The sequence below is a fragment of the Triturus cristatus genome, chromosome 7, assembly GCF_964204655.1.
Source record: "Triturus cristatus chromosome 7, aTriCri1.1, whole genome shotgun sequence".
NCBI lineage: Eukaryota > Metazoa > Chordata > Amphibia > Caudata > Salamandridae > Triturus > Triturus cristatus.
Genome location: NC_140590.1, coordinates 954,659,471 through 954,673,798, shown reverse-complemented (window position 1 = coordinate 954,673,798; position 14,328 = coordinate 954,659,471). Strand labels below are relative to the sequence as shown.

The following is a 14,328-nucleotide window of genomic DNA, read 5'->3' as shown; positions in this document are numbered from 1 at the left end:
GTGCGACGATTATACGGTATGAATGTGTGTGCATTTCATATGCTTGGGTCGCTGGAAGAGAACGTCATCGTATGACTGAAGTGCTTATCTACCGATCAAAGGGAGGGGAGTAAAAGGTCCGACCCCCCCCCCCCCCCAAAATGAATTACGGAAAATACTGAAAATACGCAGCGTGCACAGGAAAGAGGACAGGAAAGGAAAGGTCCCCATACTCAACGTAGCTCTGTGTCTTCGTCTTAAGTTTCTGCGCTTGATGTATGTACTGTCACGCCCTATCCGGTATTTGTGTGTACGTGATCACCGAATTTATGTCTTTCCCCCGCTTGTGTTTTCTTACATAGAACTGACCCGTGCTACTCCATGTTGTGTGTGCACCAAGTAGCCTATTATCGTACACATGTCTCTCTCTCTCTCGTTTTGTGTCGTACATATACCAAATAGTCTACTTGATGCGCACGTCTCTCTCTCTCTCTCTCTCTCTCACTCTCTCTCCCTCTCTCTCTCCCTCTCTCTCTCCCTCTCTCTCTCTCCCTCTCCCTCTCCCTCTCTCTCTCCCTCTCTCTCTCCCTCTCTCTCTCTCTCTCCCTCCCTCGCTGAAGGCTCTCTTGCCCTCTTTCTTTTTGAATAAATTACCAACACTATACCTCCTCAGTATGTGTATAATTGGCCTCAAACACGGCGGTGTTAGGAACAAATTGACAGAAACAAAAACGACCGTACTTTACCACGTTACTACCTCTCCTTTCTGTAAAATGTTGACCTCAACTGGCTGAGGAAGAAAGGACAGGTAAGCCGACTGATGTCTCCCAATCTGGCCCTCATCACGGGGACTATTTGTCAGTGTTTTTCGTTTTTAGAGCTCTAACGACACCATCTCCACCGCCCAGAATTGCCCCCGCCCAATTGCTCCGAACTAGAATGTCTAAGCACCCCGTCCTCCCAGAATCACCCCAGCTCTGTACTAGCCGTCCCAGAGTATTTCGAACAAAACAGCTGATGACTTTATTTTCTAAAGATACATCGCCTAAACTGATGAGGATTACCTATTGTCTCCAGCAAGAAAAACGTTTAGCTTGTGTCCCTCCCCAAAATAGATACCTGTGAATCCATGACAGTAGCACCTCGCACTTTTTCATAAACTTAGCAGTCCTCGGAAGAAAATGTGTATTAACAGAACTTGTGTTAAGAAGAACGAGTCTCTGCCGGAGAAGCCGGTTCGAAATTTGATAGACTAGAAAGTTGACAGATGTCAGGCTTCCTGCCATGATTATAGGGTACAGGAATCGACACCTAGCAGGCCAGACGATGGAAATTTACAGGAACACCCACAGAAACCTGAACCACAGCAATGATTAATAAGTTAGTAACATACACCGATATAAGAGTTAATAGACATCCATCATAAGAGCGACCGATAAAACATTTCCCCGACTACTCGGTGGTTGGGAGAGAGAATGAAGTGCGTAAATGTCTTCCCTGCCAGCTCTCTAAGATTTTGTTTCTTGTACTCATTCAAAGATAACCTGCGGCCATCGGAAGAGAGGGGTCGGACGTGACGCAAAGCCTGGCTACGGACCATCATGGAACATCTATGGCATCGACCAAGGGGGAGCCACGAAGCAAAGGGATGCGGGACGAGGCACCATTCACAGCATGGAAAGCAATAGAACGAAAGGCTATCCCGAAGCCCCCTGCTCGCTGATCAGCTCGTGCCTGAAGTCCCAACCCGTCGGGCCCGATTGAATGGGCCCAATGCTGAAAGATTCTGCTCTCCTTGGTCCGCCTTTGATCCGATCCCACTCCACCCCCTCTTCCCTCGGCCTCCCAAAAGCACCCCTATTTGTTTGACATTGACCTTACAAAAGAAAAATAAGTGGGTACCCCGTCTCAAGGTACCTACGATAAGACCAGTCAAGGGACAGGACAGAACAGGACTGTGATCCAAGAGCAAAGGATGATCACACCCTGCAACGCGAAAAAAAATCTGGATTTGAGCTGGACCTTAGCTCCACCGCCGGTGCTCAACAGTGCCAACAAAAGAAGAAGAGAGAGCTTACCAGTGATGGCTCGTTATAATAGGACACTGGAAAGAAGAACTCCCTCCCCTGACTGTAACCCTTCTTAAATTGAATTCCTCTCCCAACCGCTTTCGTATTGACTATCTTCCAATCGAGTTTTTATGATATTGCATCAGTCACTTCCAACTGTACACTGCTAGTTAAGAAACTCTAACTTTGTATAATGACACTTGTCTAACACCAGCCGTGCACATGACTATGCTGACTATTTTTGATCCACACGAAGTCTAGGCCTTAAGTAATGTACGAAATATTCCTTGTTTTGCCAGAAACATTTTTCTTTATGGTATCATGTATGTGCCCAAGCAAGCTTCCCTCCTCCTATCTCCGGGTCTGACATGTGACGCAGCTGATGTAATTTTGTATGCACTGCCTCCTCGCCTATCCCATCAACTACATGTAATTATGTACAAATGTGTCAGGTTATTCCTGTCCGCCCTAAAACTCGGAACTTTGAAGCAGAACATATGAAAGCTTTATACAAGGTAGACGCTCGTGGCATTATGGGGATAGATCCGAACTATACAAGCTGGCGAGATATGTTAAAAGGGAGGACTGTGGAAAATTAGTTCGTAACTGAACATTATCTGCGCCATCTTGCCTCTCCCCAGCGCCACGCGCAGCGAACGCACGGCCGCCATTTTAGGCACCCTGGTCTCTCTCCCTGCTCATTGCCGATCGCCAGCGCGTCCCTCTGGCGCTGCGAACATCCCCCGCGCGCCTAACCACCCCCGCTCTCTCATACATAGGCCATGAACCCTCTCCTTCTGCGCGACTCTGCCATGAAACCACATCCGACGCCTGACCGACATCCCATACATGGTCATACATCTCTTTGATAACCCCCTTCCTCTGCGCCCAATTGTCCGAACCGATCCCAGGCCATTACCTAGCCCTGCGGATGCAGTTTATTGCCCCTACTGTAAGGCAAACACCCCACATCAAAGGGATTACAGCAGATCAAGGCCCCCACCCCCTGAGACCCGACCAGTCGCACACACCCCCGGGAATTGGCGGAATGTCCAGCTGTGTGATAGCCATCTCCTACTGTGTGAGGGGTGGGGACTTCCACTGTAGATGTGTGGGAACGAGCTTGAAGTGGGGATTCTGAGGATGTTCTTTCATGTATCAAAGCGATCTCAAGAATGTGCCATGTGTGATAAACCTGCAATAAAGTCATAAACCTGTGTATAAGAGGCCAGGCCTCAGAGATGCAGTTAGAACACCTCGTGACGATACCTTGCTGTCTGACCTGATGTGTTCGCCTCCGGAGAGAATAAAACTTTGTTTCCTGCCTTCCAGTCTCCGGCGCCTGCCTCTCTGTTGATTTATCATCGAATGGTATAAGAGGCGATTACCGCCGGGCAATACTTGAAAGGTTACCAACTACGACTGCCGCTACCTTTTAACAATAGCCTCATTAGACAGAAGCAATGAATCAGACGATGAAAAAGCCAGCTGAAGAATCTCTATGAGGTAGGACATATTTTTCTTTTTAGGGAGAGGTAGTTCCAGGAACATTGAGGCTTTTTCAAATACTGCTGTGAAAGACAGCAGTTAAAGGGCCTGAACAGCACTCAAATTCCGCCTCCTGGGAGGCATCCAGGCTGCTTGCATTTTGGATGCCCGAGTTGGCCACAGCATCTGTCATACCAGGAGGTAGATAGTGGGCCATCTCACTAGTGTTTTCATCATTATGGTCAATGATGTGTCTTTTCTGATGTAGTCAGTCTCTGTCACAGTTGACATTCATGCTTTGCAAATATTCAGCCCTAGGAAAAGTCCTGGGCTCAAACTTTTCACTGTACTGGGCCTCCTCCACTAATCTTTGCACAGGACTCTGAGTGCATGTGGATGGGTTTTGTTTGTGAGATAGGCTCCCAAGCTGGTGCCGGTGGAGGAGCTACTGGAAGAACTTGGGACAAATGCAGTGCGGACTGGGGTGAGTGTGAGACCCTGAGAAGATGGTCTTCAACTGATAGGAAGCAGTGGAGACAGTATCAATGTGGTCTGTGCGAACACAATGACCTGTTCTGGATCAACATCAAAAACCCCACAGAGGCCTTCTCTAACAAGTAGCTTCTGAACTACTGGTAGCTCTCCAACTACGTGAAAGTAACTATTTTGTGTGCAGTCCAGCCTACTAAATTAGAAGCTCTTGGTTTGCTGAAGTTTTATTTATTTATTTTTTTACACATCTGAAATGACATTTATTTTTTTGTTTAAATCTACTGAATTTTCATATCCACTTGCACAAGCAACAATGAATTACAATATTACATTAACAGTAACTGCATTTTAGTATTGCAAGTGAGGAGTGATTGATTGAGGGGATTTATAGAGCGCCTGGCTACCCGTTGTTGGATATAGGACTAATATCACAACAGCGTTCTAAGAAGATAGGAATGTAGGTATACATATGAGGTCTTCGGGAAGGTTATGATTGTGTATCTAAGGAATTCGGTTGCAGGTGTACACAATCCATAAGAGTTAACAAATCGCAATTTCAGAAGTAAACAGTCTATTTCTGTTGGCAACGGAATTTCAACCCGGAAGGTCAATATTTATCCAAAGTATTTGTTCCAATTTCAGTATGATGCCAAAATAGAGACAATGTTTAGATAGAACAGGTCGAAGTGAGCCACAAGCCGTCTTATGCGAGGATGCTGCGAAGATTCGGTCACTGCCGGGATCATGTTCTAAACCGGTCTCTATTTTGGCATCATACCGAAAGACTCGTGCCTCACTTTTAATTGGATCAAATACTTTGACAATTCTTGACCTACCGGAATTATAACCGGTTTTTAGACTCATGGCATAACTAACTTACAATTAGAACGAATACTTTGGATAAATATTGACCTTCTGGGTCGGAATTATAACCGTTTTTTAGGTCAAGAACACCTTTATTCTCATTAGGCCTGGGCAAAAATGTTGTTCCGTTCCCGGAAATTGCGATAATTTGACATTTTCGCGTTCCGCGAAAAGTGCGAAAATGTCAAAGTTTCTGCATTCCGCAGCTCGGAGATAATTTGTTTCTTGCTCGCGCTGTAAAATAATACATTCTCGCGATCGCCTTATCTGAATCCCTGCGTTCGCCGACAAGTTTTCTTGATCCGGTCGCGTTCTCCATGAGATGTTGTATTGTATTTAGCCATTTGCGCTGTCTCACGACAGTTCGCGCCCGCAGTGACGTCGCGCGATCACGTCTTTCTTCTCGCAATCATGCACCGCGAGAACTGAAAACAAGATGGCCGCGCCCGCGAGCAACCACATGGGTAAGTTGGCGAGCCGCAACCATGCAGAAAATCTCGCGAACATGCGGGAAAAAAACTTCCGCATCTTCGCGATATTTCCGCGTGTTTGCGATAATTTTTTAAAGTGGATTTCGCAAATTCCGCCCACCCCTAATTCTCATGTGACAGCCCTGAAGAAGTCGAGAGTTTTCACCCCAACGACGAAACATATGGTGGCTGGACCTTGTGTTATTGTTTTGAATAAAAGACAAAGGAAATTCATCAAGAGACATTGCCTCCATCTATACCACTATGTCGGGCGAACTTTCGCATTACTTAAATGCGTGTGCATAGGAATTGACATGTGCATCTCCAACTATCTGATTGAGGGGAAAAAACGGAATTATTTTTGCAGTGGGATGTTTGATGGTGTGCCTCTGACCCTAAGGCAAATGCTATTTACCAGTATGCATCTGTTCTTGGCATGTAGAGCTGCAGATCGCCATCTGGTGTTGGGCCCGGATGTTTGCAGTTGTTTTTCCTCTTGGAAAGTCTTTGGAAGTCACGAGGTATGTGACACCTCCTTTGGATCGTATTGCGCATGGGCTTCGGCTCCATCCTCAGATTGTTTTTCGCCAGCAGGGAAATGATGGAGCGTGGTAATAAGCAGTGAAGATGCCCATGTGTGCTGTATCTAAATAAGATAAACTGGAACAGATAAAGGGAGGCGGGTGGGCGGGTGTAGATCTACAGCTCTACATGCCAATAACACATGCACACTGGTAAGTAGCATTTGCCGTTCGAGGCATATGAGCTGCCGATTACACACTGTGCATAGATTATATAGCAGTACTCACTCCTAGCGGCGACCACCAGTATCTGTTGCAGTGGTTTGAAACAATGTTTTGAGCACAGCCTGGCCCACACTAGCTTGTTGATTAGTTTGCACATCTACACAATAGTGTTTAGTGAAAGTGTGCGGTGTAGACCATGTAGCTGCTCTGCAGATATCATCTAAGGGAATGTTTCCTAAAAATGCCATGGAAGCCCCTATCTTACGTGTAGAGTGGGCTTTAGGGGGAACAGTGAGCATACGTTTGGCTTTGTGGTAGCAAATTTGTATGCATTTGACAATCCACCTAGCTATCCCAGATTTGGAGATGGGGTTGCCTTTGTGTGGTAGGGAGAAAGATACGAACAGTTGTTTTGTCTTACGAAAGGGTTGTGTTCTCTCGATGTAGTAGAGTAAGGCTTGTTTGACATCTAGTGTGTGGAGAGCTCTTTCTGCAATGGTCTGTGGCTGTGAGAAGAATACGGGCAGTTCCACAGATTGGTTTAGATGAAAGGGAGAAATGACTTTAGAGAGGAATTTTGGATTAGTGCGGAGAACAACTTCGTTATGATGCATTTGCAGGAAAGGTTCTTGAATTGTGAGTGCTTGTATCTCACTGACCCTTCTGAGGGAAGTAATGGCTACCAGAAAAGCAGTTTTCCATGTTAGGAATTGAAGTTCACATTTGTGTAGAGGTTCAAAGGGAGGCCCCATTAGTCTGGTGAGGACGATGTTTAGGCTCCACACAGGTGAGGGTGGCACTCTGGGGGGAAATTATTCTTTTGAGGCCTTCCATGAAGGCTTTTATGGTAGGTACTCTAAAGAGTGATAGATGTTGTCTGTTTTGTAGATAGGCTGCTATGGCCGCAAGGTGCAGTCTAATAGACGTGTAGGCTAGGTAGCATCTTTGTAGGTGTAGTAAATAGCCTATGATGTGTTGAATGGACACATCTAGGGGATTGAAGTTATTGTTATGACAACAGACCACAAAACGTTTCACTTGGCTGCGTAGCAAGCTCTAGTGGTAGGTCGTCTAGCTTCTCTAATGATGTTCATACAGACAGGGGGAAGATTTAGATAACCGAATTATAGGATTTCAGGAGCCAGATCGCAAGGTTGAGATGAGCTGGGTCCGGGTGCCTGATCTCTCCATGGTTCTGGGTTAAGAGGCGTGGAGAGAGGTGTAACTTTTGGTGCTGTACTACAGATAGTTCCAGCAGTGTGGTGTACCACGGTTGTCTGGCCCAAGTTGGAGCTACTAGTATGAGAGTGAGGGAGTGTTGTAGTTTGCGAACCACTAATGGAAAGAGTGGGAGAGGCGGAAAGGCGTACGCAAATCTGCCTGACCAGTTCATCCATATCGCTTTGCCTTTGGACGATGGGTGTGGATACCCGGCGGCGAAGCTTGGGCATTTGGCGTTTTTGTGGGTGGCGAAGAGGTCTATCTGTGGATGCCCCCACATTTGAAAGTACGGGTGAAGAACTTGTGGATGGAGTTCCCACTCGTGGATCTGTTGTGTTTGTCTGCTCAGCAGATCGGCCATAGTGTTTTGGACTCCTGGGACATGTTATGCTAGGAGAAAGATGTTTTGGGGTATGGCCCATCTCCATATGCTCTGTGCTAGCTGAGAGAGCTGCGGAGAGAGCGTGTGCCACCTTGTTTTTGTATATAGTACATGGCTGTCATGTTGTCCGTGCGGACTAAGACGGCCTTGCCTGAGACATGTGTTTGAAAGGCCTTTAGGGCTAAGAATATGGCTAGTAACTCCAGATGGTTGCTGTGGAGTAACTTTTGTTGAGGCGTCCACCTGCTGGTGTGATGTAGTAGGTGAGGTCCCCAGCCGGAGAGCGATGCGTCCACTGTCAGTAGTATCTGAGGAACCGGTTCCAGGAACGGTCGCCCTTTGGAAAGGTTTTTGGTGGTCCACCACTGCAGAGAGCGATGGGCATGACCGTCTATCAACACCAGATCTGTCAATTGACCCTGGGCCTGGTTCCATTGGTGCGCTAAGCACTCTTTGAGGACGCATCTGGAGTCTTGCGTGAGGTACTATGAATATGCAAGAGGCCATCATTCCTATAAGTTGCATGAACACTCGAGCTGGAAGAGTGTGTTCCGGTTGAAATTTTGCACTTAGAGCCTGAATGCTTGCTCTCCTGGCAGAACTTGGATAGGCTAGCGCTTTTGAGGTGTCTATGGTGGCACCGAGGTATTGTTTTACGTGGGACGGTTGCAGATGGGACTTCGTGTGGTTTACTGTGAAGCCCAGTTTGTGAAGTAGTTGGATATTGGCGTGAGTGTGTTGTACACACTGGTTGTATGAGTTGGCTTTTATGAGCCAGTCGTCTAGGTATGGGAAGACGTGGATGTGTTGTCTTCGCAGGTGTGCTGCCACTACTGCTAGGCACTTGGTAAACACCCATGGTGCTGTGGTGACTCCGAATGGGAGCACTTTGAATTGATAGTGTTGACCGTCCACTACAAATCTGAGAAACTTTCTGTGAGCTTTGTGAACGGGAAAGTGGAAATAGGCGTCCTTGAGGTCTAGGGTGGCAAGGAAGTCGTTCTGGGAGCGTAGGGGAAGTACCTGCTGTAGTGTGACCATGTGGAAATGGTCGGAGTGTATTAACACAATTATTTGTGTTACCCATCTGTCTGAGGTGATGGTAGTCCAGACAGGAAGGAAATTGTGGAGTCTGCCCCCGAGCGGAGTGGGATGGTCTGGGGGCAGTGGAGGGAAGTCATTGGGCAGGGGTGGAGGCAGAGCGGGAGGTGTTAGTTTTGCCTCTGCCTTTATTGTGGTTACCCCTGTAGCCGCCTCTCTGGTAACCCCTAGTGAAGGAGGATTGGGTAGGGGCCTTATAGGAAGTGGCGGCGCTGTCGGAGGAGTAGCCTCTGGAGTTGCTTCTAAAGGAAGAGCACCGAAAGGAGCGCCTGGGAGGTTGCGACTGCAAGGCTCCCATAGATTTTGCCGTGTCGGTGTCCTTTTTCATTTTTTCAAGGGCAGCGTCGACGTTGTGGCCAAACAGATGTTGCTCGTCAAAGGGGTGGTTGAGGATGGAATGCTGCACCTCTGGTTTGAACCCTGAAATTCGTAGCCAGGCATGCCGACGCTGGTGTTAATTGCCCTAGAGGCGGTGTCAGCTACATCGAGGGCGCAACGAATGGAAGTATTGGCGATTATTTTACCCTCCTGGATTATCTTGTTGGCTCTATTCTTGTATTTGTCAGGGAGGCGTTGCTTTATGGCTTCCAGTTCATCATAATGTGCCCTGTCATATCTTGCTAAGAGCGCTTGGGTGTTTGCAATGCGCTAGATGTTGGCAGCCTGGGATGCAGTTCGCTTTCCAGAGGCGTCCAGGAGTTTGGACTCCTTATTGGGTGGTGGGGCCTCACCTGTTGCCTGGGAGTTTGCACGCTTCCTCGCATTTGAGACTACTAAGGAGTCTAGTGGGACGGGGCCTCTGATGTAGGTGGGGGCTGTAGGGGCGGCCTTATACTTTCTCGATGCGAGGGTTGATGACCCTGGCCCTAACCGGGTCTTTAAAGACCTCCGGCGCATGCTTGATAACCCCTTTAAGCATGGGCAGAATGGAAGTGGCCCTTTGTGTAGTGTCAAAAGTATCTAGGAGGAAGTCCTCCTCCACGGGGTCTGTATGGAGATAAACTCCGTGGTAGTGTGCAGCCCTATGGAGCAGCTGGTTAAACCCCATTGTGTCTTCAGGGGGGGAACGGTCTTGAAGGGTAAAGGTCGTCCTGCGGGACGTTAGGGACGTCTGGGATTTTGTAGTCGTCCCATGGGTCTGGGGAGCCTGTAGGAGTAGGGTCCCCTGTGGGCTGGTCATGGGGCCTGTCCCCTGTGTCGTCGTCGAGGTAGTCATCATCCTCATCAGGGGAGGGTGTGGGAGAATGATGAGGTGGAGGAGAAGAAGGAGGAGGTGGAGGAGGGGGTGGAGGCAGTCTGAAAGGGGAGGTAGAAAAGTCTCTTCTCTTTGGAGGTGGAGCTGGGGCAGGCTTGTCCAGCAGTCTCTTTTTGATGCTGAGCATCAAATGTCCAGTTTTAGGCTCTTTGTTTGACAAGTGTTTTTTGTAGTGGATCGGGCCGAAATAGTTCATCTGTGGGGGGCCGATCCTTCGGTGCCGAAGTTGTCGGAGCCGTAGGTTTTTTAAGCTTCGAGTCGGCATCGGTTCGCTGTTTTGAACCGTGTGGCTTAGAAATGTCTGGTTGTTTCCTCGGTTCCGAGATGACTTTCGGCTTCGAGGTGTGGGTGTCGAGGGCCTTTGGTTTTTTGCTTGGCTCCGGGGATGGTGTCGGTACCGAGGAGCTAGTACCAGTCTTCGGCGCCGAGTGCTTCGGTGTGGAGCTCGGCGCGGAGGAGGAGGCGGCCATCTTTTTCGGTGCTGGTGCCGAGGAGTGTTTCTCGGCACCGAGGGCAGGCCGCTGGAAGGCTTGATGGGCATCTTAACCGGGCCCGAAAGTGAGGTATGGGAAGCAGTGTCTTTGGTCGTGCCTAGGCCCGAGGGCGAAGGCGTGACCAAAGCCTTTTTCGATGTCGTGGAGGGTGGGGGTCGATGGTAGTACTCACGCCCCTCTGTGCCGGAGTGATGTCCTCGACATCTGAGTCGTCAGCTTCGGAGGTGCTGGCGAGGCCCTCTTCAGTGTGCTGCTCTTCCGAAACGTCGACACCTTCCCTGAAGAGGTCGTCAGGGATCGCAGCTGATGAGTGTGCCATTGTTCTCCTCGCCCGTTGGTCCCGAATAGTTTTCTTCGAATGGAAGGATTTGCAAGCCGGACAGTCTCTTGCCTCATGTTCTGGGGAGAGGCAGAGGTTGCACACCTCAAGGAGATCGGTGTGGGGAAACTTCAACCCACATCGAGGACACTTCTTAAATGGAGTCCTTTCCATCAGCCAGGACCGGAGCCCAGGTAGGCCCGAAGGCCTTCGTCGACGACCGGAATCGAAGACTTCGAATGATGAGTCGCGTCGAGTGTGGAGATCGCGATCGAAACAATACAGCGGAAAGGGAAGGATTGCGCGCCGATCAGAAGAACTGAAAACGGTTTGGAACCGGAGTGCGAAGAACAAATCCGAGCCCGATGGCGGAAAAAAACAATCTGAGGATGGAGCCGAAGCCCATGCGCAATACGATACAAAGGAGGAGTCACATACCTCGTGACTTCCAAAGACTTTCCAAGAGGAAAAACAACTGCAAACATCCGGGCCCAACACCAGATGGCGATCTATGCACAGTGTGTAATCTGCAGCTCATATGCCTCGAACACACTGATTTCTAAAGCAGTAAGCAGCAAACTGGCTTGCGTAATTTCATGCCACTCTACAAGGTGGTTGCAGCCCACTTATCCTCGGTGCTTGAAAGTGAGGGAAGAAGATGATCGCAAGTTACTGCTTAAATGTTTCCAGAGGCAGATGACATTGCGGTTCCATTTCTTCTTTTCTCCTAGTACCTCTACCTGTGATAATGATTTTTGCACTTGATATTTATGTTGTTTGGAGGAAATCTGACCCCATTAAGAGGAACCAGGTTGAGCGGCCGCCCTGAAATGAGCTTCACAGATTATTACTTCTTTGGTCACCATCCCCAAAGTTTCAGGATTTCAACTCTAGTTTGCATCCTGGTGAATTTACTAGCATAGAATAGGAATAATGAATTATTAGAAAGTAGTCGATTGAGCCAGGAATCCAAGATGTGCGAGCCTCCAACATCAAAATATTCTTTTAGCAACAGTACAGTAGCGCTCACTGGTGAACAAGTGCCATGCCATTTGCTTGCAGGTTGACAAAATAATTTGAAAGTGAGCAGCTTTAGCAATCTTTAGGGTTTACACACTTGCAGTAACGTTTGCTACAAAAATAGCCTGTCTCCTTTATTCTACATTCCTACAGTACAACTCTATCCTTCCAGGTGGCATTACACTTTCGGAAATACATAAGTCCTGCAATAGTCAATGCGTTTCTGAAACTATTAGCTCTATGGTGATAAACACTTAATTTAATAAATAACAGCTCCATCTAGTAACATTTACATTGGTGATGATCTAATAGTATTCTGTAAGGCTTACATAGAAACAAGAAAGTGAAAGTAAAGTAAAATAAACTTATGAACTGCTCTAGTGTGGGAAGCTTCAGCTGCCAATAAGCATAGTACTCCATATAGGTCTAGCAGATCGTAACAAAATATAGGAGTTTTAATGCTCCCCTAAAAAGCACAGTGCTATTCTAATCTTTTCATGTTGTATTCCTGAGTGCCCAGCACTTCACATAATTGATGGCCATATATTGTGTTCCTGAATAGTGGGATCACCAAGAAATAACCTAAACCAGATTACAAAGTTGTTGATTATGTATAGGGGTAAAGAAAAACAGTGCATTTATTTCAGATCACAACCATATTCTGCTTTATGGTTCACAAGAAGCACACTTCACACGGAGAAAGTGGAGAGAACGGAGAGTTTCTGAAACATGTTCGTTAATGTGCAACACGTTGATAACTCAGGCCACAAAGTTTTACATTCTTTGCAGCCTACGGAAGTACTTCAAAAGTAATCTCACAGTGAATTACAGTAGTGAAGGTGAGAATGTACAAAAGCCCCAACCTCTGTAGCATATATTTCTTGGGGGATGATGGGAGAGTTTTTAAAGTAAGCTCAGTAACAGGATTACGCTTTTATGTAGATCTAGATCCTTATCTAGTAGTACTCCAAGATATTTCACCTCACAGCAGATGTTAGCTTGGTTCTCAAAGATGGAGGCCATCTTTTGTTTGGTCCATGCCAAGAAAATGTGGCAGACCATCATAACCCCGGTTAGATGACACTCACTCCTTCAATCGCAGTTTGAGCGAGCACTCCTGCAGCAATCCAATATTATATCAGAATTCTGATCCAGCTTGATAAACAGCAGTGTGCCCTCAATGTATGAGATGGCCTAGAAGCTAAATATTCAGATCACATACTGAAGGGGCTCCACATATAGTTAAGAGTAAAGATCCTTAGGGGGGTCCACAGGAGTCCTAGCAGATGGCTTTTGTGAATGAGGGAGGGGGGGATGTCACCCTCTGAGTGCATAATATTAAGAATCATGTGACCCATTTTAGTTAGTGCCGCGTCCTTCAGGCCTATAACTATAAGACTTCCAACCATTATATTGTGGTAGTCTTTGTTGAATGTAGCTGAAATATCTCATAGGAGAACTGCCATAATACCTTAACTTGTACTTAACAGCTGTGAGAGCTATTTTGGTTCCTTCTCCTGACCTGAATCTTGCTGGAAATCAGTCTAAAAGATTTTTCTCTTGAACGAAACTTAAGTGATAGTGTTCCGAAATCTTTCCGCATTTTCTGTCATAGCAGGGAGTAGTGTAATAGGTAAATAGATTAAAAGATTAGATGGAACCATCTTGCGTTTATTAAGTAAATGTTTAATGACTGCCATTTCTATTTATGAGGTACGCAATCTACATTGAAGCTGGAGTTGATTATTTTCCATAAATGTGTACTACTGGAGGAGCTAGCTGCTGGTGTATTGAGGTACGACATGGGTCTGATTGAGGTACGTGTCTGTCTAGGATCCAGATTTAAGCATAAATAAACATTTAGGAGCGGAATGAGAGAAATTGATTTTCATACTTTGAGGTCTTTTGAGTACATTGTGATGAAAGGAAGGTAAACAGGATAGTGTCTGTCCTCAAAAGTTAATCTTTGATGGTACGTTTTGGCATACTTGTAAACCCCTGGAGAGACAGACTGAGCAAGCCAGCTTAGGTAGCATAATATTTATCTTTCACTGAAATTAAAAAATGAAGTTGACCCAGTTGAAATGTGGACAAACTAATTTAAGACAATCACTGATTGTGGAGAATAGACTAGTTCTTACCTTTGCTGGACGTATACAGGAGTGCAGACTGAAATGAAACCACTTGCATGTCAGTCAGATTCTCATCTACTGACATCTGCACTGCATACCCTGCATCTGGGTTCACATTGGGCAAAGACAACAAATCTGTGGATCGCACAAAGAAGTTCCCATGGAAAGTATGTATGGAGAGACCTAAAGGGGGAAAAAAAAATATCAATGGAACACACACATTTACCAGGATCTAAATATCTGTTTAAGAAGGTTTTTGCAGGTCACAGAACTGTAATACACTTTAACAAATTCCT

General features: G+C 46.7%; 1 protein-coding gene across 1 annotated transcript in view; it reads right to left on the bottom strand.

Moving 5' to 3' along the window:
• SEC24A (SEC24 homolog A, COPII component) overlaps positions 1-14,328 on the bottom strand; it is a 595,056-nt gene that overhangs the window by 153,740 nt on the left and 426,988 nt on the right. The window contains exon 16 of the mRNA XM_085617984.1: positions 14,042-14,215. Coding sequence (XP_085474110.1) covers positions 14,042-14,215 — 174 coding nt within the window. The remainder of the gene's footprint in view (positions 1-14,041; positions 14,216-14,328) is intronic.